At 40.1% G+C, this 26,995-nt stretch overlaps 1 protein-coding gene across 2 annotated transcripts in view; it reads left to right on the top strand.

Annotated features, from left to right (window-relative positions):
• TMEFF1 (transmembrane protein with EGF like and two follistatin like domains 1) overlaps window positions 1-26,995 on the top strand; it is a 114,660-nt gene that overhangs the window by 81,112 nt on the left and 6,553 nt on the right. Inside the window, exons 5-8 of one of the 2 annotated variants that reach the window (XM_054284874.1) lie at window positions 8,410-8,506; window positions 19,684-19,832; window positions 20,772-20,831; window positions 26,133-26,256. In XM_054284874.1, the coding sequence (XP_054140849.1) occupies window positions 8,410-8,506; window positions 19,684-19,832; window positions 20,772-20,831; window positions 26,133-26,256 (430 nt within the window). Of the gene's footprint in view, window positions 1-8,409; window positions 8,507-19,683; window positions 19,833-20,765; window positions 20,832-26,132; window positions 26,257-26,995 lie in introns of both variants that reach the window. The other variant, XM_054284873.1, reaches the window with a different exon arrangement.

The raw sequence follows: 26,995 nt of genomic DNA, 5'->3' as shown, positions 1-26,995 counted from the left end.
TACAAGAAGAAAGGATAGGGACCCAGGCAGACGGTGACCTGCAGGTAGAGGTGCTCCACGGTGCCCTCCACACTTCTGCCTCTGGTTATTTCAGCTGTGAGACTGCTGCAGAACTTCATCCTGGCCCAAACTTCCTCATTTTCTCAATAAAGGAATATTTAATCTCATACTCTTGGATAAGGGTGCTCAAACGGGAACCTAATTCCCTGGGGAGCCTCTGTGCCCTAGGGATTGGGTACAGCTGCTGCTTGGAAGCACAAGGAAGCTTCAGTGGAAGTGGAAAAAGGCAAGGATGAGTGAGAGAGAAGCAGCAAGCGAGCAGACATACTAGGTTAGAGACTTGTGTTTTCTTCCTAGGATCTGTGATTCCAGGTGTTAGTCACACAATCAGTGTTTGCTGTGTTTCTCAAACATACAATTAGTGTGATTGTGTGTGCACCAGTGATGCTTGCACACACGGAATGGATGAGCACAGCTGCTTGTGTGCATTCAGGAGGCATTGCAAGCGCTCTGCAGATGCACTGCTTGCTGCTGGATTTTTAACTTTGAAAGAAAGTAATGGGAAAGCATCTGATTTTTGCTCTTCAGTTGCTATAGCTCTGCCTGAGGCAGTCACCACTGCTGAAATTAGCTGTTGGCCTCATGTTCAGCTAAGATTTGTGCTACTGATTCACACTGTTCTTTTTCATTTTCTGAATTTCATTGCAGAACAATCTCATTGATGATTCTGAAACTTGACTTCATGCATATTCCCCCTCCTACTCCCAAACTATGATGTTAATGCATTCATTTCTACATTAAAAAAAGAAAAAAAAAAAGACAAGTAGATTTAGAAACAAGAGAAAAACAAAAGATTTTTTTCCTCAAAGATTGCTTCAGACAATATCTTGCCTTAGTAGTTATCATGTGCTACAAGAAAAAACACCTAAAGACCATGGAACTGCTGGTTGAGGTTCTCCACAAATCATCTCCACAGTTACAAAAATGCTAGATTTTAGGAAAAGAATTAAGAGAATTCTTAATTTTTGTGGGAGAATTTTTTCAGTATGCCTGAATGAGATGAAGTAATATAATTTTTAAGGATGACACAATTGTCTAGTTGCCCTCTGACATTCTGAATGAGCCATTTCAATTTTCTATGCTCTGTTGGCATGAGTTGTAATAAAAGGACCCATTTTCCTAATTTCAGAAGCCTGAAACTTCATTAGCGTAATAAAAATTGTAGTTATGAAGCCAAGCAGTTGGTCACTTGTGGCAATGGGTATCCTGAGCCACTTCTTAGAAGAGTGTATGATTGTCAATTCAGAAATGAGAGAAATTTCAAAAATCTCAACACTCTACAATTATGTTTCACTCTACAGAAGGCAATGTCAGACAGCCTTTAAAGAGTTTTACTCAGACTTTAAAGAGTTGCCTGGCTGGTGTCATGGCTGAAGATGGTGGTATCCTTTAAATTTTCACCTAAAATGTGGGCTTCTCTCTATATTCTCATATGAATCATTCTGCAATTTCCCTGTTCTGAAGAACACAGTCATAAAATTAGTCCCTTTGTTTCATCAATATTTTGTTAGAATTTGAGGCAGAACTGGAAAAGGACAAGGTACAGGCTCAGGTTTATGTTCATCTCTGTCAATTGTAAATTGCAGCAATATTTGAATTGCTGGATGTATTTCCAGAACATGTAGATTGGGGCATGAAAAATTATTCTGAGGCCATCACATGCACATAAAAAAGTAGATTGCCAGCTCACAGCTGTGATGTTGACTTTGTGATATAGTAAAGCCTTTGCAAGAATGTGTTGAAAACCATCAGCATTCGTAACATACACCATGAAAGAGCTAACAAATGGTAAAGGCTTTTCAAGCCAGCCTCTCAGAAACAAATCATTGTCCTAGAAGAAGCACGTTCCCTGCTCTAATAATCAACCAACAAGGGTGAGATTTCTAAGTGCCCTACTATGCCCATAACATTAATTTTTAATTAATTTTGTTCAGTGTTTGTCTGTGTACCTGAGCAAAATGCCCTTTTGATATTAAAAAAGTTGTAATGGTAGTTAGACAGATGGCACCCAATCATTTCAGGCTTTTAAGCTAAGGAAATAACATGCTTGCAATACATATAGCTAAGTTAATTATTATTAAAATAATTTGTTTTGAATTTCTAATCCCTCTGAAATTTAATAGCTGAAGTAGCTTGTGATGAACGTCTAGCAGATTGCATTTAGTAATTAATAAATTGATATACAGTATGTGCTTTTTAGCAGGCTGCCATCTGTTCCTTCCCCTCATTGGGGACAACACTTATCCAGTAATTGTCACACAGTCAGGGTGGAATAAACACACACAATTTAGAGCCTTGAATATTTTCTATTTTAATTTGTAATAGTGCCACTGATTTGTTTTAATGTATTTTAATATGACTTGCAGAAACTTGGTGGTGATTAGCACCCTGGATAGGAGGTAGCATCAGGTCTTTTAGCTATTTCTACAATGATGTGTGACATAGAAAGATTTAAGATGCGGATTCCATCACCTGGCTTGTCACTGAATGCCACTTCGGCTTCAAATAGCCCTATTTATTGTTGTCAAGATCACATTCTATGTAGGTAAAATTAGCACTGAAATAAAACAAGCAAGAATTGCTGTTTTTACATCAAAGTTTCACAAAGGCAGAGGCAAAGACCCTAAATGTTCAGGCATCCTGTTGGTGGAGACTCATTCTAAGCAGGTTTTTCAGGGATGCTGGAGCATGCTTGGAAGGATGCTGGAGCCAGAGGCACATAAAGACAGACTCCTTTTCCTTCTTGCACAGGATATGTAATAAATGAGGACAGATTCGTCTAATATACCCTGCACTGGGTATGCAGTGTGTTCATGAAATTGTGGGACACCTCCCTTGGCATCTGGTGACTTTCTTGTCCTTTATTTCCTACCATCATCTAATCATGCTTATTTTCCCTGCTGCTTACTCTGAAGTTGTTGTGTCATCCTTTGGAGAAAAAGGAGTTAGCTGCATTTTGAGCAGGGTGCTGAAGTAAGTGGGTACTCGAGTTCTTTAAGTGCAGGTTTCTGCAGTGTGAAAGCTGATCCAGTCTTGCAATATGCCAGCTTTTCCTGCCATTATCCACTGTGTCACATGCACAGAAGCAAAGCAGAAGTTCCAGTTCTCAGGCCTGTTAAATCCCTAACATCTCATGAGGGTAGCGGTGGTCGGGAGCCCTACAGTGCTTGTCCTCATGTCCTTTGCTTATTGAGTGACACATTGTCATTGTCACAAGCACTGGGCTTATGACAAGCCAATCACCTTGGCTGGGTTGTGATTAGGAGAGCAATCTTCAAACTCCCCTCCTCCAGGCACCTCAGTCATAAGTAGACCCAGCATCCTCCTGTTAAGCCTGTAATGCCTTTTCTTGCAAAATCCTCTTCCATAGGCTGGTGCCTTTACTGAAGAGTGCTTGAAGCAGCAGTGTGTGGTCCATACTGCACATGGAAAGGATCTTTCAGCCACATATAGAGCTCTGCTGGACCAAGCCAGGCTTTGCTTCTAAGCCAGCTGGGTGGTTGGATAAGAGAGCAGGACCTTCCACGCTGCCAAATACTGCTTTGGCATATGATCCAGCAGTGTGATCAAGAGAATTCAAGACATCACTTGCCAAAACTTTGGGAGAGCTCAGGGTAGTGTTGCTCTTGCTTTAAATATATACTTACAGACAAAAAGAGCAGGTTTGCAGCTTTCTTTCAAATTATGGGAACAATCTCCTTTTTAACTAAGTGTGTCATTAAAGTTGCCCTAAAATTTAATGGAACATAGGATAAGTCACTGAACTCTGGAGTGAATTGCAGTCCTTAGTGCGCAGTTCTGTGGACTGTGGTATTTTGAGAGGAATTTCCAGTGCTAGTCATACTGAAGGAATCACAGTCAGAAATCTTTTTGAGATTAGTTAATCCCATAAGATACAGTAAAAATCATCATGATCCCAAACCAGTTAGGAATTGGTTTTCAGAGGGGCTTTCCTGGACATTCTATCAAGGAATTTTATCTACACACGGCTACTGAGGAGTTCCAGCTCCCCCTTCTTCACTGGGAACAGTGATAAATACAAATGTACAGCATAGCTCCCTTTCCAAGCTGTGCCTTAGGGCAGACAAAACTTCACCTTGACACAGATGGATGCTCTTGCTTTAAGCCTGATTGAAAGCCCTCAGCAGAAACCCAGCCACATTACCATTGCAGGAACACACAAATGAGTTGCTGAGGGAAGCAATTTACTGCTGCCCAATTCCTCTAGAGCTGCTCTCCATTGGCAGGCTCCTGCCCTGCAGCTCCTAAGATATAGCTGGCCATCTTCTGCACAGGAATAATGACTCGAGGAGAAGTGTAGGGAGCACAGCTCAGAGAGACAACTGGGAGCCACTGATCCTGTCTTTGTGCCTTGTTTCTTTTGAAGGACAGAGCATTAATGAGGTGCTGCCCTGAAACATGTAAGGAAGCTGAAAAGAGAGGGAAAATGAGCTTTCACTCAACATCAAATTAATATGTCAAGAACAGAATTAACAAGATACCCACAAAACCAAGAAGAAGAAATTCTCTAGTCATGTATACATCAATATTAGAAGTTTGCATAATAAACAAGAGGAGACCGAATTGCTCATTTGGGAGCATATTTTGACCTAATTGTTATTACTGAAACCTGCCGGGAAGATCCAATTGATTGGAATATTAAAATTAATGCCTACAGCCTATGTAGGAACAATCAAATGTGGGGGAGAAAGGAGAAGGGAGAGGCAACATGTCAAGGGATATGTTGCCATTTGAAGATGCTTACACCAGAGAAACATGCTCCCAAATATTAATGGGTTAACATATTTTAACAGGACACAGGTGTACAGGTCTGCTACCAATTCGGGTTGAAAAACAATATTCATCTACTCTGTGTTGGTGGGAATTTGAATTGTGTTTTCTTGAGGGACTTGTCTTTGTTCCAGCTGGGGCAAGGTTCATTTTTGCAGTGGCCACGAGGTGGCATGGCCAGGACCCAGCAGTTATTCTATACCACCTCACAAATTGCTGGGGGCAGAGGAAGGGAGTTTTTTCTGGAAGGAATGGCTCTTTTCTGGTAGGGACAGTATGGCTGCAGTCAATATGGGTGCTGCAGTGAGCATTTTAGTATGTGAATCACTCTCTCTTCTGTGCACTTTTGTTTTTAATATTGTTGCTGTTACTGTTTGTTTTCTTATCTCATTGCTGTTTCCAGTAAATTGTTCTTGCCTCGACCTGTGAGTTTTAGTTTTTATACCTCCAGTTTACCACATCATCCCACCACAGGGGCAAGGGGGAGGGGAGAGCAGAGCCAGAGAGCAGCATATGATTTGGAGATTCTTGCTGGGGACACTGAATGGGGAGAACCATTCCTAAACCACAACAGGACATCAGTCTTTATTATATGCAGTGTCTAATACTGTCACTGCTTAAAATATAATGCAGCTAGTAGTAAAAGATGCTTCTGAATATTGTGGGTCACTGATATACATGAGGTCCAGCAATCTAATCTAATCAAGGAAAAAACAATAGCCACAATTTTTTAAAAACAAACTTAATTTTAAAAGGTAGAGAAAGCAATTTTAGGAAGGGAGGGGGGCAGGGGAAAGAGAGAATTTTACATCAAATAATACATAGAAACAATGAACAAGTAGTTGTGGGCTATGATTCTGAAAATAAAAAGGTGCTGGGACATTCACAGGGAGCATAACTTGAGTGGAACAAGAAGGATGCGTATGCTGCATGTGCTTGGTGTGTGTGTTACTTATTTTGCTTATTTTATAGGGCAGTAAAAGTGGTCAGTAAAGCACTCTGGTTGCATTTGTAGTCAAGTCAGATAGTATAAATGGGTTATTATGAAATGTTTTCCATGCTAGTGGTACCATAGAAGGATTTTAAGCATGGTGAAGAACTATTTTGTAACCAGCAAGTTTGCCAGGTTTGCTCCTGAAAGCTTTTAAAATGGATGGTAAAGAATTCTTTAGGCTGTTGATGACTTTTTGTCTCTTTATCTTCAGTAGCATAATGATAAATAATATAGAAATATTTTCAGAAAAGATAAATGTGATGACTAGGGGGCAACAACCTCTCATTCTGGCACCTATGGGAAGCACAGCAGTGAAATAGAAGGTGGAAAAATCAACTGAGTACAAAATTAAGGGAGGGGAAAAATATTAATGCCAGTCACTATGAGTTCATGGAAAACCTTTATTGCAAAAATTACCAGTTTTTAAACTGATTTTTCCAAGAAAGGCATTTGTACAACAGAACATTTTATTTAAGAGTACCACCGCAGAGCCTTTACCTTTCTCAGTCAAATGCCATCTTTAATCTCACACAAGTCCAAGTAACTAGAGAGCACAGCATCCACACAGTGCGCATCTAACATGAAAAAATACTGGAAATCAATAGATCATTAAATGTTAGGGAGCTGGCAGAAAATGAGTGTGCTTCTAGAGACTGTTCTTGGCCTCGTGACCCCTTCCACTGGTGACCTGGGAGCAAATCAGTCAGCACTGATTTGGTGTGGATGACAGAGAACAGGTCACTGAGCTAACAGGGTGCACAAGCAGGCAGGATTTTAATGTCTGAGGACAGTTATCTGTAGCAAGTGCAGGACCTAGGTAATTTTTCCTTGATGTCAGGAAAACATCTCTCCTACAGACTGTTGACCCTGAAAAGTATTCATTGGGGAATAAAGTAGATAATAAAGTAAGTATGATTGTCAGTGCAGGAAAATGGTCAAAAAGCAATATGATTGTCAGATGTTTAAAGTGAAGAATGTCTCGAATGGTATTTGGCTTTGGTGACAACTTTTCTGGAACAATATGTCCAGCTCTTGTACCTGTACCTCCAGAAGGTGTCAACTTGCTGACAAAGGGCATCAAGGGTCATAAGAACAGAAAAAGAAGTGGAAATATCATGAATGAAAGCAGTGCCATTTGTTTAACTTATTAAAACCGTAGAGGATCATTTATTAGCATGGAAAAGTGAAATCTGACACTAAAGGACACTTTAAAATGCCAAATGTAGGCACAGGAATGTGGCATGTGGAAAGAAGGAGAAATCAAATAAGATGTGCATTTGTAAAGATAAAAGCAGATGACCTCTACTGCAACTTGGTAAGAGTGGTGATAGAATTTCTACATCAGGAATTTTGTTTGATAGGTATTAATCTCTGAAAAATGCACAGCATGATTTAGACAGAAGGCAGTTAGCTTGCAGGTCTCACCTGCACCATTCTTCATGGAAACACAGCCCCACAGGTCAGAGGGAGTGATTCCCTGCAGCCAAGATCCAGGGAAATTAGGAAGAGCTGTTGTGGATTTCTTTTTCCTGTTTGTATTTAAAGAATGTAAATTCAGCTGTTCCATTGGTGGTGTTTGATTTACTGTTGCCACAGCACATAAATTGTGCTATGAGGAAAGGAAGGGAATCGCTTTGATGTCCGTCCATCCGGCAGCCTGGTGCAGTCAGCTGTGCACCATCACCATACTGTGATTCTTTAAGTGGATCTTGACTCCCTCTGCAGAATTCTGTGGTTCTTTTCCTTCCTTTCAGATACCTAGCTCTCCTTCATCACTTTGTTAAAAATCAAAAATAGGAGTGGCTAATGGTAGTGAAAGAGTAAGAGTATAATTTATTTATCTTTTACGTCATGAAGTAAATTTTCTCTTACTTGGTGAAGACTTTTGATGTCCATGTCAACAGTTAAATTGTTGTGGATGTTTTTAGGATCAGAATATTTGAGAAATTGATTTTACTTTTTAGGACACAGCATTTCTACCAGATTTGTGCCAGTTAATAACTTTTTTCTTTTATTCCTATGGAGCTAAACAAAGTGGTCTGGAAAATACACCACAGCATATGTGACATATGAGCACAGTCTAATCTCATAGGCAGGAATCAAAAAGGGGAAAAATTGCAAGCAGTAACCTTGCATAAGGATATCTGTAATTAAAGACTGTCACAGAAAATAGCATTTAAATCCCCAGTACCTAATATTCAAGGACATCTAAAGGGACAGGGTTTATACATTATCAGTGGCAATTAAGAGTAAATGTGACTGGGATACATGTCAATGCCAGTTATGTGCCTGGTGAAGCGGGAATAAATAAAAATGACTGAAATAAGAATAAAGGAAGAGCCAATCAATGAAGCATTAGTGCTTTCTGGGATGCTTTTCTATCACTGGTACAGTTCTACCAACCTCCAATTGACTGACTTTCAAAAAGAGAGCACTATTAAGGTTAATAGCTTCAGTACATGACAGCTTTATGTTGACAGTATTCCTGAAAGCAAATTGATTTAGGTAAGCAAAAACAGAGCTTAATTTAAAAGTCATCCTTTCTGTTATTGGTTTTTTTCCAGAATATGAAGGATCTGGGACAGAAGTTCAGAGAAAACACTCAAAATGTGGAGTTTGCAAATACAGGGCTGAGTGTGATGAAGATGCAGAGAATGTCGGGTATGTAATGTTTTCCCTAACAATATCACTGAACAAAAGGGAAAAAATGTTAAAGGTACATGATTATCTGCTTGACTATGTTTGTTCTTACTAACTGAAGCTTCAGTGCCATCCAGTAATAATGTGTTTGATGTGTGTCTGTAAAAGAACAAACCATCTGTGGTTGCAAAGTAGTGGGAGAAAACAACAGAGAGTTGTACTGGAAAACCTTTAGCTAATATTTTTCAAACAAAGAGCCTTGATTTGTTTTATCCTGCCAACAAAACAAGTCGAAAACCAAACAGGAATGCAAAATAAATACTGATTATTCAACCCTGAGATTTTTTTTCTCTATGTTCTCTTTGTTCATAAAGTGTTACATGCAGTTATTTCCATCATTGCTAACTTTGGACCTAAAGATGAAGTTGAACTGGGGACTTGAGCCAGTCAGATCTTCCAAACTCCCTGTGGCATCTGATCTCTTAGATGTACCCAGGGGGAAATTACTGAAAAATATTAATTATTGTCAATTAAATTTCAAAACAAAGTGTCAGGAAACTAATGCAGAAGCAGATGCACCAAATTTCCCTGCTCAAGGTGCTTGGCTGTATTACACCCCAGCTGTCCAGGCTCTGTGTGGCTCTCTGAAAGGGCAGAGATATCATGAAGGAAAGGGCTTCTTCAGACAGCCCCATGGGGCTTTAAGAGGTTTTCAAAAGAAGTCCTGTCTGCTGATGGGGCTTTGTGTTCCAACAGCCTTTGTCCTGTATGGAATAAGGTTTCCTGGGATCTGGGCTGGTGGCAGGTACTGGGGTTGTGGCTGCAGGCACCGTGCATGAAGGTGTTTGAGAGACTTGCAAATGGTACATTTTTGTATCCACAGAGGGAGCAGCATCCCAGAATAACAGTGCCTGAACATCACTAATCAGAGAAAACATCACTCTCCCTTTTCTTGTCTTCCAGCTGGAATCCATTTAATGTTGAAATATGTCTTAATTGCACAAGGTTTTATTACAGGATACCAGCATGAAGACATCTCAGGCAGTAAAGCAGCTTAGCACGAACATTCAAGACATACATTCAAGATTAAATTGTAGAATACAAGGGAAAGCAAAGTGGTAATAGTGCTCATGAATACTAGCATGATACTTCACAATTCATAAAGTGCCATAGTACTGAAGCCAGCTTGCTCTTTCCAGGAAAGAGACAAATGAACTAGAGCTGTTTTTTGTAATACTAATAATCTTTTGGAATGTTGCCTTGGTCTGCTTCATTTATGACTGGAAGGATAGTATAGATTATATATTTTATTTTTATATATAAATATATGTATGTTTACTATATGCACTAAGATGTGATCTTGGCTTTGGAAGATAAATCCTGAAGCATTCAACCTCAGTAAAAGCTTGCCTAGTCTTTCTGCACTTGTAGAGCTGGAATTCCTGCAGCTATATAGTAACTATAAGAAAATTAGGATAAAGCTGAGGGGAGCAGAAGGCTTATTATCTACATCCTACTCATATGAAATGAAACCAGTTCCTGCTTCTTGACAACAGGCAGAAGAAAAAGAAGCATCTTTTGCCTCTAAGATTTCTTTAATTAGTCCTCATTAAAAAATTAGGTTGAAACAAGACCTTTTATGTAGAAAATGTGCAAAAGTTAGAAAATATTCCCATGTAGGTTATTTGCAATTTATTGGATAATATTTTTCAATTTTATACAGGAATTTAATATCATTTAATTGTTTTCCCAGTTCCTCTAACCATTAAAACAGGCTTCAGTGATATTCACTGTTTAGCCACAGATAAATCAGAGTCTGATAACACAGATTGCCTACACAAGGTTGGTTTTGACAAGTCACATAGCAAGTTGAAAACTTGCTAAAGTAGAATATAGGAATTGGAAAAATTTTTCATAAAATCAAAACAGTTATTTACCTGGCAGAAACAAGATGGGATTGAAATGCTCTATTGGGAAACTTTAGTAGAGCACCCCTTATAATTGTTTTTAATATCTAATTTTTATTCTCTTTCCTATTGAGTTTCAGTGTGGGTTTTAACATCATAAAATTATATCATGACATACAAAGTTACTAGCAACACAAATATCTTTCATTATGTATAAACACTGCTTGTCAGAATTATCATTTCATTCAAATTTGTGCCAGATTACAAACACTATCACCCCTAATTCTAGCAAATCACAAAACTCTCTAATTTCATAAAAATATTTTGGTTTGGTTTTCCTTTTTAAGACATAAGAATGTCCACTGGAACTTTTTTGGGTAGTGTGGTAATTTCTACTGAATCACAAAGAAAAGGTATAATTAGTTCCATTCATGTAGGTTTATTAGGGCTGGACAGCCCTTGCTTGCATCTTGTGATATTAAGACACTGAATGGAGTGATCCAGGTGATAACAGAAGGCATTTAAAGAAAATTTTGCTCCATTATAGTAACTGTATGGGTTAGCTGAGCTGTCCCCTAATGTTAGGTAGATCATCTCAAGACATATTTATGATACAAATAGTAAATGCACGGTTATGAGGTTTTTTTAACCTCTTTTCCAAGCTGTGCAATCTGTGACTTTACAGACACCAGCTCCTTCTGCTCCAACTGCTTGAGAAGCAAAATAATATCTCTACTCCTCATTTATCAATAAGGAAACTAATTTTTGGGTAAAACATTTCATGAATTGGTGGGAAGGGTGCCACACATGCCACAGCATGTTGAGTGGTTTGAGGCAAATGAGCTGGAATTAATGAGAAATCCCAGGACCTGCCAAGAGGCCAGCCTCAATAGCCTAGGGAGCAGAATAGGCAAATTTTCTCCTAGTATTGGAAAAATCCTGCTAAAGACAATTTTATTCCCTGCAGAATGTGGTTTGTCTTTTGAGTATGGAAAGCTGTGGCATCCTCTGCAAAAAGTGGTGGCACCTGATGCTTTCAGTGACAACTGTAGGGGGATCCTTACAACAGAGAAGCAGAAGCAAGACCCTTTGTCACGTCCTGATTTTTAGAGTTGAACTTGCAGGTCCTTAGAGTTATCTAAGCAGGTCCTTTCTTCTCAGAGGTGTACAGTGATTGTCCTGAGGGGCAATAGACACAGGTAAAATTGTGGTAAATTTTGTGTTGTCATAATGGAAAGTGTTTTTACCACAAGGGTGGTTGGACGCTCCAACACCGTGTCTGGCATTTCCATCCATGGAGATGGTCTCAACTTGATCAGACACAGCCTTCGGACCAACTTCGAGCAGGGACTGGGACCACATGATCCCTGCACATCTCTTAAGCCTAAATTAATCAGTGAGTCTGTGTAATTACTAAATCTTGGTGCATTTTATTAGCAAATTTAAAGATTAGTTGTACAGAGCTGCGATACGCACCATATTACAAATTAGTGATGTTAAAATATTTTTTGCTCTTAAATTTTATTTTCCCCTTTGACAAAGTTACAGATTCTTATTTTTCATGTTTGGTGTTAAAGCATTATGGGTATCTCTTGATCAAAAATTACACATATGCTTTTATTGCAGTAGATCACACATAGTTTGAAGAAATCAGGCTTTGCACATTAGGGTTTTAGATTTGTTTCTTCATTTTTTTGACTTCAGAGGAACATTATGTGTCTAAACCAAAAGTGTTAACAATGCACAGTAAACTGAATGCAAAAGTATAAACAACTTTATAATTTCCACTGTTTCTATGAAAAATTTCAGTGTTAATTCTAGGTCAAGTGGTTGAGACACAGAAATAAAGTCTGAGGTGAGGGTTGTCATAAACAACACACTTAGAAAATTTGTATTCAGCTATATGCAAATCAGTACATTATTTCTTTATCTAAACTCTGAAAGTAATCAGGTTGAGGAAGCATCACAGAAATATATTTCTCCATGTTTTTCTTCTTTTTTCATACAACTTGTAAGTATTTTAAAGAGCTGCTAGTTTGTGGTCAATCTTTTCAAGGGCATAGACAATCACTTGTGGATGCACTAGTCTGAAATTGCATAAACACATAACATGTCATTTGCCTGAACAGTGATTTTCTGTAGATCTGAGGTAACAGGATGCAAAGAACAGGATGGGTTGGGTGGGACTTCCTTCCCATTGAGTGCCAGAACTGAAACAGGTTGTGTATATCATGGGAAAAACTGCTGCACCATTCAGTCAGTGTCTGCCTTTCTCCTCTGACCATCAAATGTATCTCTGGCCAAAAGCTTCCTCCTCTTTGTTGAAAAGACAATATTTTATGCATAGTAGTGCAAAATGTGTGCACAAGAGGTTGGTAGACTTATACTCTTGTGTGAGAAAGTGGCAAGAAGCCCACAAACAGAGGTGGTATGAATGTGGCTGGGTGTTTTCTCTTGGAATTTTGAATTAGAAATGCAGTCATGTTGAGACATGGACATGGAGGTGGCAGCACAAAGCTTGGGCCCATCTGGAGCTGGTGGGGTAAATTCTGTAGGTCAGAACACAAACATACAAGGTTTGCTCCTGACTTTTTCTTAGCACACACTGGGCTTTTCAGTTCTACTGACTGTTCATGAGATAAACAGATCATCATATCAGTACACAATCAAAAGGTAGGATCTCTAGACAGTCTGGGCTCCTGCCCTGCAGTGCAACCAGGGATAATTCATCCATGTAAGATCAAGGACTTCTCCAGGAGAGCTCTGACCATCTCCATGAAGAGAGATTTCACAGCTGGGCATATCTGTTCAAGGGCTGAACTTCTCTCACTTTGAAATCATTTCCTCATTTTCAATCACAATTTCTTTCCTTGTGACTTGCACTTGTTGTCTTTCACTCTTCTTTGTGTACCTCTGAGAAGAGCCTCTCCTCGATAACCTCTCTTGGGCTGTTGGTGACAGCAGTCACCTCCCTCCCTTCTCCTCTCCAGGCTGAAGGGGGGCAGTGCCCCCAGCCACCCTCACTGCAGCCCACACTCCATCCCTCTGCCCATCACAGCCTCTCACCCCTGCAGCCTCTCCAGTTCCTCACAGTATTTGCTGTTACTGGGGGCTCTCAAAGCAGGACAGAGTGTTTCACATGGGCTCTCACAAGTGCTGAATGCAGGACCAGAGTCCCTTCCCTTGCTCTGCTGGTGACCCTCCTGTGAAGCAGATCCCCAGCCTGCTGCTCCACTGGACCCTCAGGTCCCTTTCTGCAGAGCTGCTTCCCTGCTGGTCCACCCACAATGTGTCCTGCAGCACTGTGACAGATGTCCTGTCATCCTCAGACCTCTGGAGGTTCCTCCATCTTGTCAAGGCCCCACTTGAGTTGTTATATTTTCTCTTTTTTTGCTCTTTGATAAGGAAATCACTAACTTAAAAGTAGCCTCACTGTAAAAATTCAAATTTATCGTGTTCTCAGTTTTACATATTTTTTTTTAACAGAAGAAATATGGAAATGAGATTCTGAGCACATTCAGTCTTTTTTTTTTTAATAAGTGTACTGTGCTGTCAAAGATATGTTTTGACTTATAATGTAGATTTTCAAGAAAGATTGACAGCTGATCCTCAAGTAGACCTTTTGAGATTAACATTTTATGAGATTTACTTTGGAAAGTAAAGGTACCTCAGCAATATATAAATTCAACTGGCCTATAATTTACATAGTGTCTGTTTTCACAAAGGCCAAACCAGAATTTCAGAAGTATTAGTATTAACAGTTAGAAATGCCAATGTGGATATTTCAAAGTCCTATTCTCTGCCTTTTCTATATAAATTGTCCTCTAGGGAAAGATTTGGCCTGTTTGAAATCTGGCATGCAAGTTTATACTTACCTCTTTTGACCACTTTTTCACTCATTTACCAACTTTTTTTTTAATCAACTTTTTAGGGTATGATACTGGATATTCATAAGGAAGGCTACCTAAATCCTGTGTAAATGTAACTCACAGCTTCCTGATCCAACAGAAGAAAAAAATCCTAAGTATTTGTGTGCAAAACAAACCATTCAGACAATAGAGAAAATCAGCATAAACAAGGGATTTAATACTGTGTTGTGGGATTATGAATTATGAAAATCTGGGTGCAGGATATTCTGATATCATAAGAATAGCATAATGGTCTTTTCACTATACTGGCTATTAAGAAATTGAATAGATCCTAGATGGGTAATAATCCATGTCTGGGTTTTAATGTGTATTTTTAGTGATCTTTGCAGCAGTGTGTGCCAGGTCTTTGAAGGTTCCTATTATTTGGGGGTGGAGGGAGGGTTAGGCTGCTTTTGAGAGGGCAAACATCAGTTCAGCACGTATGCTGTGGGAAGCTCACTGCAGTAAAGACTGAATCTCTTCAGTGGTCAGAGAGAGCCATGCCATGAAAAAGGGGAATGTAGGAAAAGGGATGTCTGGAAAATAGCTGAAGCTTATGGTATTCAAAGGGTGTTCTGGATTGCTGGGCAGAAGTAAAGACAGAGTGCTAAAGCCAGGCACAAAGAAGCTTTGTAGAATTGAATTCTGCTTCTCTTGTGCTATAAAGGGATTTTTAAAAACACCAAAAACCTGATGAAGATTCAAGTCTAGTCAAATAGGTAGAAAAATCACTTTGAAATCCAGATTTTCTTAGTTCAGGTTTCATCAGGGAAGAACTGCACACAAGGGAAGCAGCATCAAATGAAAGCAAATCCTTCATTTGGCATGGTTATATTCTTAACTGCAATTGCAACACCCCTGCTATTTCAATTCACCTAAATTTATTCCATCAAGCATACCCTTATCCATCTGTGTGCATTTCACACGCTTTGTTTTACTCTAGTGTTTCCATTTTACATTTGTAAGCAGATGTGCCAATGAATTGGTGAGTACCTGAGAGTGCTCACTGTTGTCAGCTACTGGGAAGGGATAGCAAGCAGCACTCCCTGTGAGGCCAGGCCAGAAAAATACATTTTTGAGCAAGACCCAGGTGGGCAGAAATGCAGCAGCCTGATCTGTTGGTTGGGAATGCCAGTCTCTCCCAGGAGCCAAGCCCGCTCCACAAGTCAGTCATGCTTTTCCTTCCCTTTTTTTCCCCTCTCTTTCCTTTGAACCTACCAGGGTTTTTAAGCACACAGAACTTCCAACAGACCACATACACCTTGAAGCCTGAAAACAAAAGGCAGCCTTGAAATGTGTTCTGATCTCTGGGGATCTAATTAATTTGCTAATAGCAGCAAGTGCTCTTACAGCCTGAGCTTGTCACTTCATTTTACTAAGCACGTTTACTTTGTTACACCTAGTAGCCCCTAAAAAATGAGCTGTATATCCTCATTTCTTGCTTATTAAAACCAGCCAAAAAAATCTGCTTGGTTTAATTATATCACTTTGTACTTTCTTGAAATTCAAATGCTTTTCTGTTTAACTAATGGTGTTAATGGATGATAATGCATCAGCTCTCTGATGACAGGTGACAAAATTCAGGTACTTTTTCTGTGTACCCTAGTACATCAGGAAAACATCTGAATATATCCTGTTGACTTCCCTGGGTTAAGTGAGAGAAATGATCTGTTGAGGATCTTAAGTAGGAACCTCCTCCAGCAAGACATCAATTTGGAGCATTACCTGTTTAAATCCTTTTGGTTAAAACCAGTAGGAAGGCTGTAGGGAAGAAAATGTTTGTAGGGCTCTCGCTCCTTTTACTCCAGTGTGTCTTTTACAACAAGCTTTTCCAGCAAAAATTTGAAGCACTCATTCACTTCTTTCTTGTATGAAGCACATTCAAGATGTCCTTAATACACAATTCTGTCAAGTGACTTTACCTTAAGTGACTAACTCTTTTCTTCTGAATTTTACATTTAAGGTTCATTCTCTTCCTGGGTGAAGCCCCTCTTGTGTTTCTCCCATGTGTCCCTGCTCCTCCTTCATGATCTCAAGCTTTTCATGCCCTGCCTTTGTGAGCAGCTCTGCACTGTCCTTATGCTCTCTCTGTGCTCTGTCCCCAGCAGGAGAGAGACTTCAGGGAACAGATTGCAATATGAGACTGCAATTTTGTGTTCATTTGCAGTCTTAGCTGTGAAGGAAAACAGTCCTTGGTGCCTCTTACAAGTTCTCCTGCTTGCAAAGGCCTCTGATAAGACTTTTGCCCTTTAAGATACCATTTTTAGCTCATTTTCACTGTCTGCTGTGTCTTCTTGCATATTTTGTGTGCTTCTTCTGTGGTCTGTGATATGGTTCAGACTCGTGGGCTCTGCTTGGTGGCCTTGAGCTTTGACTTCTTCTTGGCTTTGGCTCTCAAACTGGTGGGTGGGGGGGAAGCTGGCTTCCACCAAGCAGTTGGATTTCCTGTCATCTCAGTACCAAGCTATGATCTGCCCTCTGTAGCTCTCTGACATCAGGATATAACATATTTTCAGTATTTCATAGTGGGTTTGTTGGCAGGTCTTCCAATAATTTCCTGAGCTGCTCATCTGTTTCAGTCTGTGGTGGTCCCATCCCCTCACAGGGACTCAGGCTCCAGTTTCAAAGTGTTTCATGTGAAACATCAGAGCAGTAACTTGCTCTCCCATGGTTTTACCTTCCTTCACAAACACCAAGCAGTTAAAAACAACATTCTTTTTATGTTTTCTGTCAAGAGCAGCACTCCCCATATGTCACTGCTCTCATCTCACGATTTGGCATTCCTGCAGTCCTGTCTGTATTTTTTGGTCCAGTGGAAACTGTCTATGAGCAAGGACAAACTCACTGCACCCTATGCAGAGTCTCTGATGAGTCCAGGTTTCTAACACGTGCTGCTGGCTCCCTCTCTGCCACCCTACTGCATCTGTGGAAGCCCTTTTCCCTTCAGACCATTGCATTTAAGCCATGTCCTCTCCTCAACTCGTTCTCTTTCAGCCCTCTGAAAGGCTTTAGAGGTTTATGATTGAATAAGAGTTTCAATTTTTTGTAAGGTGCATCAGTCCCATTCAACTGTTCATTATGCCAGTGTACTTAAACCACCTGTTTTACATGTCAGAGAGCTCTGCCAAGTGACCAGTGACCACCTGGCCAGGGGAAGGCTGGAAGGCATCATGCTCGTGGGCAAAGAAGTAGCTAATGGCAGCAGGCAGATAATCAGATACATGTGAAGGGACTCAACATGTGAAATTCCTGTACATTGATGAGATGGTTGGAGATAAAACTGAGACTGTTGATAGAATATCAGGGTCAGGAATTCATAAGCACCCCTAAAACAAGCATCTGACAATTCTGAGAAAGTAAGCATTTAATATTAGATGCTAAACCTAAATACAGCAAATTATGGAAACATAAGCAGTTTCCAAGTGGTTTCAACTCTAGTCTGTAATGTCACCATGAAGAAAAAAAAAGATATTTTCAAAACTCACCTTATTTGTCACCAGGAATGACAAAACCCAGCCATAATCATGATGCTACAGACATCAGATGGTGGCTACAGGCAGATTTAAGGGAGAGCAAAGGTATCTGTCTGCACACAGCCAATGTCATACAAATGAGGACTGGCTCTCTGCTACTTTGTGTCAATAAATATGCATGGCTGCTGAGCCATGAGCCTTTTATTTGTGTGTAGTAAACCCTAATAAACCCCTGATTAGTCTTTACATCGTGTGGGAGTAGGTAAACAAAATAGTATTTCCATCCTGGTTCTGAGGTTTACAACCATTACCATTTCCAGTAAGAAAGATTATCATATGCTCATCATATTGATATTTAGAGGCTTCATTAGTACTTGGAAGTAAGTGTTTCACTGTCAGTAGGTTCACTTAAAACCCTGTTTGCACTAGAGATGTTCTGACTAGCAACAATCTGAAGTTCACAGGCATGGAAAATTACCTGCAAAATTAGAATATTTAAATTAAGGAACAAAAAGTTCTCATGGGAGAAGAAGAAAAGTATGCTGGCCACCTTCAGTGTTTCTGCAGCACAGAACTTGATTCTGCTGCAGATTTGTTACCAGCTTGCGGCAAATATTCATCTGTTTAATAGTTTAATTTTATCTGCAACAGTGGGACAGAACATAAAAAACCTGGTAAGTTGGTTGCTTGGACGTTTCCCTCCCGCCTGTGACTTACAAGAGCAAGTCACATCAAGATGAAGCTAATAGTTACTCCTGGAAGTCAGACCATGTGCCCACTGCAGAGCTTTCTGCCCAGGAGAGGGTCTTGTGCCCACTGCCACCTCCTCAGAAGATGCAAAGTGGCTTTCTCACACTAATGACATCAGGAGGAGCTTGACTGACAGCTGGACATGGTGCCCATCTTGTTCTCCCCCTTATTCTGCAACCATCCTCCTTACTTTCCCCATCCCAAAGGTGGAGATGAACTTGCAGAGCAATGTGGAACATACACAGAAACTTTAATTCAAAAATAGAAGTTCAGTTAAAAAGCAGAATATTGATTAAAATAATCAGGGGGTGTGAGGCATGCAAAGTTGCAAAGTTTCCCTGTGCCATTCACATATGTAAAATTTCTAGACTTCTTACTGGGGCTACAGAAGTATCTAAACATGAACAAGTCATAGTCCTGTCTAAGCCTTTGGCTGTCCTACCTTGTGTGGTTAGGAAACAGCTACATGCAAGGTCTTCATTTTTCCCATTTTCATTTTACAATCCCTAGTTGCAAATTGCGTAGAAAATCATTCACCCTTAACAACCAAAATGTTAATGGGATGCAATATGAATTAATTCAGATTGCATAATCCTGTTTTAAATGCAACATAATAGACCTATTGTTAACTTTCAAAGGTATGAATGAAAGTCTTTCTGAAATGACACAGCAAGATATTAACCAATATTAACCAAGCATATTAAGTCTGTAGAGACATTGAAATACAACTCTTTCTATTGCCTAACAGAAAAGGGAGTCCTTTTTGTTTTCCCTCTCAAGGACCCTGATGCTGAAAAAGTTAGAATATTCTTCTGATTTTCTTCACACTAGAGAATAAACACTACAAACTGGTGTATTAATGTAGTAAATCTTCCTACTAGTGTGTTATCACTTTTCAGGTGTATTCTATGAGATTGATACCAGAGTAAAACAACAAGAAACATTAATACATTATAGAAAAGCACACTGAGGCATGTATTCACAATTTTGTACATTCTGCTTGGAAGCCTGAGATGCCAAGGTCCTCTTCAGCATCCTCAAGCAGCACGCTCTCCCCTCCTGGCATTGGTGCCCAAGCTAGTGTTTACTTAGGACTTAACATGACTTAATTTTTGTTTGCTGGATGTCAATTTTGTTTTGCTGTGTGCTTCAATTAACAGGTGTGTATGTAACATAGACTGCAGTGGATACAGTTTTAATCCTGTATGTGCTTCTGATGGAAGTTCCTATAACAATCCGTGCTTTGTCAGAGAGGCATCATGTCTGAGGCAAGAGCAGATTGACATCAGGCACCTTGGCCACTGCTCAGGTAGGATTAATTTTGGTTTTCTGGAAAAGTTAAATCCTGACATAACTTGGCTTGGTGTACTTTCCCTTTTGTATTTTTGGTCAGAAGTCACTGATGCAGTTGTCAGTGAACTCATCACCCGCAATTTTGAGTTTCCCACACTACACACGTAGTGCTGTGTTTACATTGCCTTTCTTTGGCTGCTGTTACCTGGAAAGACAGGAAAAGATCTTGGGAAAATCTAAGCAATAATCCAACAGTTCTTGCATGAGGGGGTGGTAGGAGGACAGAAGGAATACGGATGTGTGGGAAATCTTCCCTCTTATTGCTGTGGGCTGTAAAATGTGCTTCTAGTGTGAGTCAGGTTGGGCCCTGATTGCACAGACATTGATCCTTTATTCTTAAGGGTTTTTTCCCTTATTTGCATTTCAAATGCTTATTTGGAAATAAGCATTTGAAATATGTGTATTTCCAACCTAAGTGATTCTATAATTTCTTTTTCCAGTGTTGAAATGGTCCACTGAAGCCCTCTGCATACTGCCTTGTAGCTAATCCTGCCCATAATCTTTCAGTTTTGGGGGTGTGCATTTAGGACTTTCTCATGGGAATAACAGATTTCTACCAACTCTTTGCCAGTTACATCTAGATCTATAACTTGGGCAGTTCCAACACCAAAACAGACTGTCACCGAAATCACCTAGGTCCATACCACAGAAAAGTTTTTTGTTCAAAACCTAAAGCTTGAGGTGTGCCATGTTGGTCTTGACACCAGAGCTACCAACTAGGTGTGATACCAGCCTGGTTGTGTGGGAGGAACAATGTGGGAGTGTGTCCAGCTTTACTGCAATTTAAAATAGTTCTTTGAATATTATTCTGGCTTATCAGTGATGCACACATAGTGGTCTGGAGAATATCCTTTCCTAATGAGTAACCATGCATGTGTTTATCACCTAGAAACAGATGACACAAATGCAGTTGGAAAGAAAGATGATGGCATGCAGTATCGGCCAGAAGTGAAAGGTACAGTGCAGACTTTGTTCTTCTTGCTTACAGCTTCACAAGATGACAAAATAGAGCATGCAAGGCTCTTCTAGTCTGCCTCACAGCTCTGATTCCTGTATCTGAGACAGGCCTGTGAGCAGTTTCTCTCTTACAGCATGTTGCAAGGCAAGATGTGCATGGCAAGATGTGCATGATTTTTTGTGAGTTTTGCCTGCTGTATTCCTCTAAGATGCCCAACTGCTCAGTACCCTGTGCGGTGGCCACAGGATTGGACTCACTCCAAGTGCTGGGAAAATGACTTTACTAGAAGACAACAAACTGTGACATTCCTGATGAAATAACACTGCACAAGCCTCCCTGCCATGATCCCATCTTTTCTGTTAACTTCTGGGAAAAATGGATGATTCTGTATTTGTTAGGGTGTTTTAAAATATTTCAGTGAACTAATATGTTGAATCACATTGGCTGAAAATGTTTCACCTACATGAACTGTTCCTTACCTTTTAATGACCTTTAATGCCTCAACTTTTCCTTCATCCCTGCTAGTCAGATGATCATACACATCAAATATCACTCCAACGCTTTCTTTAGACCTCCTGTTGCTGGTAACACACTTGAAAAAGCCGTTCTTGTTATCTTACACAACACTGGCCAGATTCAGTTCAGAATGAGCTTTGGCCTTTTGTGTCTACAAACCACAGCTCTGTACTCTTCCTGTGAAGCATGATCTCACTACCAGTGGCCATACAAATTATCTTTCCTCTTGAGCTCCACAAAGAGTTCCCTGTTCAGTCAAGCTGATCTTCTACCCCACTTGCTTGACTTACAACGCAGCAGAATTTTCTGCTCCTGTGCTTCTAAAGGCACTTCTGACACCTTGACCAACACTCATGGACCCCTCCAAAGCAGATTGCCAGGATACTCTCCTAAAGAGCTCCATGAATAGCTTAAAGGTTTTTTCTGCTGAAACCCAGGGTAGCAATGCTGGTGTCCTTTATTCTCATTGCACTGAAAGCTCAACCATTAAACTCAACCATTTCATTTCATTCCACCAGACAGACACCTAAAATTACACCCCCCATGAGCCTTCTATTCACAAATAGCAAGCCTAGGAGGGCTTGGCTCACTGAGTACCTCTAACAAGAAGTTATTGTCTCCTGAAAATGTCAAGAAAGTCCTGCTCATCACAGCAATATTATATTCCCAGGTGATGTGTGGGAAGTTAAAAATCTCCCATAATGAAAAGGGCTAGCAATCCAGAGATTTCTCATAATTGCTTATAGAATAAGTCATCAGTGCTCACATCCTGGCTGGGCAATCAGTAGCAGACATCCACTACCACATTTCCTTGTTTTCCATTCCTCTAGCCTTCAGCCAGAGGCTCCCAACCACACCAGCACTAACTGTAAGTGCTGTACAATCACCTCTCTCTTACATACAATGTGATACCTCCAACTTGTCTCCCTGCCTGTCCCTCCTGAACATCCTGGAGCCCTCAATCTCAACATTCCACTTGTGGGACTCATTTTACCAATTCATGCAAATACCAGTGATATTGTAGCTCTGGGAGCTGACCAGTGCTTCTAGTTCATCCTGTTTCTTTCTCATACTGTGTGTGCTGATGTTCAAGTGTTTCAAATGTGTTGCTGAGCTCTCCATGCTCCCAGGAGCAGTGGAAGTGTTCCCACTAGCACTTGCTACCCTCAGGTGATGCCATGTGACTTACCTACTGTAAAGATGTTGGAATCCCCTTCCCCCATCAATCCTAGTTTAAACCCCTCTCCATGCTCCCAGCTTACACTCCAAAAGTAATTTTACCCTTCAGGACAGGTTGGTTCCATCAGGCTCCAGCATACCTTGTCTCTTCCATCGTTTAAAACCCCAAAGTTTTGGTGGAAACACCAGGCCCAGAGCAAGGTATTGACATCCTGGGCTCACCTGTTTGTTTCAAGTTCTCCCTCATTATTGGGAGGAATGAAGGGAAACACTATCTGTTCCCAAATATTTTTAGCATTGCCCCAGGGCTTCTGAAACCTCATTTGATTGAACTCAGGCTTTTTGTGGCTACATCATCATTAGTAGCCACATGAAATAGCAGGAGTGAGTAGCAGTCTGAAGGTTGCAATAACCTCTTCAGTCTTGTGGTGGCATCTCTAATTCCTCCCAGGGAGGAAGAGAACTTCCCTGAAAACAGAATCCAGTCTGCAAATGGGTGCTTATATTTTGCACAGGAAAGAATCAAAAATGAACATAACTCACTCTTATTTCTCCTCAGTTCTGGTCTTAATGCAGATTTTGCTCCATGGGATTGCTGCCTTCTCTGTTAGCTCTGGTCTTCAGGGTTTTTTTGTCATTATACTTGTTTTGCACTCCCATGGCTTCTCTGAATAAAGTCATCCAAACATGGCTTTCAACATCCCTTGTGTTCTTCTTGAAAAGTCATTCAGTGCCAAAAAGCTTCATATATTTTTCTCTTTTCATAAATTCTCTTATTTTCACTGCATATGATGTACCAGTTGGAGTGATTTAATGTCAATTTTCACTTATATTATGAAGGTATAAAAGGCACCAAATGCAATATACATCTTATTATGTTATGTAATGAAACACCACTTTCAGTTCCTATTCCAAAGAGGTAACAGCCTTTTATTCATTGCATGTAAATTGCCCTTGAAATCTAGTTAGTGGAAAAACCATTGTATATAATTATTATTATTAATGTGTATGGCTTGTGCAATCTCACATTCAGCAAATGATGTAGATGGAGAGAGCATGCTTAATAAGAAAAAGGTTGTTTTGAAATTTTTTAATACAGTGCTCAGGTCTCTTTAGACAGTGAGAGCCTGAATTGAACTTCTTTGAATTGTTGTTTTTCATCCAGGATAAGAGAACAGTCCACTCCTGCCTGTTTGCTTTTGCTTTCAGTTCCTGTGAGTTAATCTTGTTAAATCCTGTTCTCTGAATGGATAATATGTTTTAGTCTCTAGAACTGTGACAGTCTTCTCCTGCAGTGCAAGTGGCTACCTAAAGTTCCATCAGAAAGGTCTCTCTTCCCAGATTCAGCTGGCTTGGTGGTTTTGTTGCACCAAGATGAGCACCAGGGTTTCAGTTTTTATGCATGACTCTTCCTTCTGGTTGAAGTTTTGAACTCCTATATCCAGTTATTCTTTCAAGGCTCCTGCACCAGTTACCTCTTTCACTTGGAAGCAGTGAAGCAGTCTGGCCGGTGTCTCTGATTAAAAATGGATTCCTGTCAAAAGGGAGGTAAATGTATATTTTACACCAGGAATCCCCTCCTGCATTTAACACCTTCTTGCTTAATGTAAGTTTTGCCTCTGACCTGTGTGTGGCTGTCTGGCCTCTTTGCAGGGGATGCACCTTCCAGTTTTCCACTGGGCCTCACACTGTGTATCAGTACATGTATTAAAACCAGATAGGTGCAGCTCTCTGAACATACTCATATAATTATCTGTAGCTCATTACAAGGTTTGATTTGGACCAGATATGACAGTAATTAAATTCTTGGAAAAGAAGAGAGATTATCATTTTGGGATGAGACATCCCCACTTTTCTTCTCTTAGACATGTCACCACATAGTCTATTCCACCAGTGCAGTGGTAGACACACTGTCAGTACTAGCCAATGCTCTTCCTTTGTGTCAAGCCCTCTGTATCCTCAAAACACCCTGAATTAACAGGCTTCCTTATATTTAAAACCTTTAATACAGGGTTGCGTTGTTTTTTTTTTCCAGAACCAAATTAAAATACATTCCAGACATTTCAGATAAAACCTAAAAGATCAGCATCTCTCTCTTTTTGTCTTGTAAAAATACGTTCTCTTTCTTGCTGGTTAAATTTCAAATATCTGCAAGTGTATAAGAAATTTCTTCTTCATACCCTTTTACTTAATAGTCTTTTATTTGTGAAGCTATAGTCTATTGCCATGGAAATGAACACAATTCCATAATTATGCTCACATCTTAAGATCCCTCTTCATTATGAAATACCAGCTTCTTTAACTAAGCTTCTTATATCAGCTTGAATATCAGCTTCTGATAGAAGTGTTTAGGACTTCTTTACCAAAAATTTTGTGGGGAAAATGGTTGAAAATGAACACAGCTTTGTATAGTTTTGGTAACACAACAGAGGCATGAAAGATGTTGGGGCAGAAGGGATTGCCTTCCAGTGCTGGGCTGAGCTGGACACCAACTAAGTGCCCACCAGCTGCTGGCTCTATCCCAGCCTCCCTCGGGATGATGGAAGAAAGAATCAGGAAAGCACACACGAGAAAAACTGATCAGTGAAGTTAAAGGCAGTTTAAGAATCAAAGGGGTGAAGAAAAAGAGGAAAAATAAGCAAGAGATGCAAAAGCTGTCACCCACAATATCCCATCAGCAGACTGATGGCCAGCCAACCTCTGAGCAGCTGCCACCTTGGAAATACCAAAACTATAGTATTTATTGCTGAGCATGATGTCATGTGGTGTGGGACATTCCTCTGGCCACTTTGGGTCAGCTGTCCTGGCTGTGTCCCCTCCCAGGCTTGCCCACTCCCACTCTTCCTGCTGAGGGGAGAAGCAGAGTGAGAGGTGGAGGAAGTCTTGATGCTGTGTGAGCTCCATTCAGCATCAGCCAAAACAGTGTTGTGTTACCACTATTATTTCAGCCAGAAATCAAAACCACAGCACTCCATCAGCTGCTGTGAAGGAGGTTAACTCCATCCCAGCCAAAACCAGCACACCTCCCAAAGGAATGGGTGCTCTAAACACATTTCAATATTTTTAAGTTCTCTCTCCATAAAAATGTTTCTCTGAGGAAGATTGCTATTGAAGTGTGTTTGATTTCAACTTTAACCACTAGTGGTACCAATCAGATCTGGGCTGTATCAAGTGGTTTTCTACCCAGTAATCATAAAATGTAGTTCAACATCTTTCTAATCCTTTTTAGAGGGTTCTTTTTCATCTGTTTACACATGGGAGACAGCTCTCTGTATCTATGTATTAGCTCTTTGCCCCAGTGCCACTGACAAAGCTTCTGCTGACCTTCCTGCTTTGGTTTGTTTCTGTCATGAACACTTTTCTCCTTTTTGAGAAACACGATATAAAAAGCATGTTTAGAGGTGTCTGAGGATCATTTTCCAGTGCAGTACCTTCTAGCAAATCTCTGTAGGTGCCTCTGAAACTTCCCCCTTAAGCCTCTGCTTTATTATTCTCTATTTCTTTATTCACTGCAAGTTTTTAAGGATATGTTGTTCCTGGTTGAGAGTTTTAAATTAACATCACAGCCCCATGTATAATTGTTTATGTATATTTCTTTTCAAGATGCCAGTGATCAAAGAGAAGACATTTACATTGGAAACCACATACCTTGTTCAGAAAGCTTCAATGGTTACTGTATACATGGGAAATGTGAGTTCATTTATTCCACTCAGAAGGCTTCCTGCCGGTAAGTCCTTCATGTCTCCAAAATCTGATTGAAATCACTGTAAAGCTTAATCAAAATGCTCTCTAGGCATAATGACAGCATGTGTCACTTTGTGATATCTAAGCAGTGGCACAGGAGGAGCATCCCTGTGCTGTGGGCAGCACCAGCTGCTCCCATCAGGAGGGAGATAGTGCTCAGAGGAGAGGCTCGGTCACTCAGGTACATCAGAACCTGAATCCCTCTGAGGAGTGTAGCCTCAGTCTTGTCTTCTTATTTTCAGCTGCCAAATCACATCCAGAGCTAAAAAACAAGCGAAACAGAAACACATTAGAAAGGCCTTTGCCTTCCTTGGCTTCTGTGTGTGACTGTTCTTTCACCACTGACCCCTCAGCCTGTTCTTACACTATCAGCACATTTTATTGCTCCTGTCGTAAACTCCCTCTAGAGAATCAATACCTTATTTTTAACATTTATTGCCCTTTTTCACAATAATAGGCTTATCTAGAGAATAAAAAATTGCAAAATATTCTTTAGCCCACACCTTTTGTCTACAGTGTAAACTAACTAGCAACTCAGAACACTCAATATTAAGCCCTTCAGTGTTTTCCAGAGTATATGAATATTCCTTAGCTCCCAAATAATTTTTTTCCTTTTACATTTCACCAATGGAATTCCGTATCTTTTTTCTCCTCTAAAACTTTATTACTGTTGTTCTTGCTATTATTATTAGTAGTATTAGTATTAGTATTAGTATTATTAG

This window comes from Melozone crissalis, unplaced genomic scaffold, assembly GCF_028551555.1.
Source record: "Melozone crissalis strain CALT ecotype California unplaced genomic scaffold, PUWL_Pcris_2 ptg000042l_1, whole genome shotgun sequence".
Taxonomy (NCBI): Eukaryota; Metazoa; Chordata; class Aves; order Passeriformes; family Passerellidae; genus Melozone; species Melozone crissalis.
This window is presented reverse-complemented; position numbering and strand designations above follow the sequence as displayed.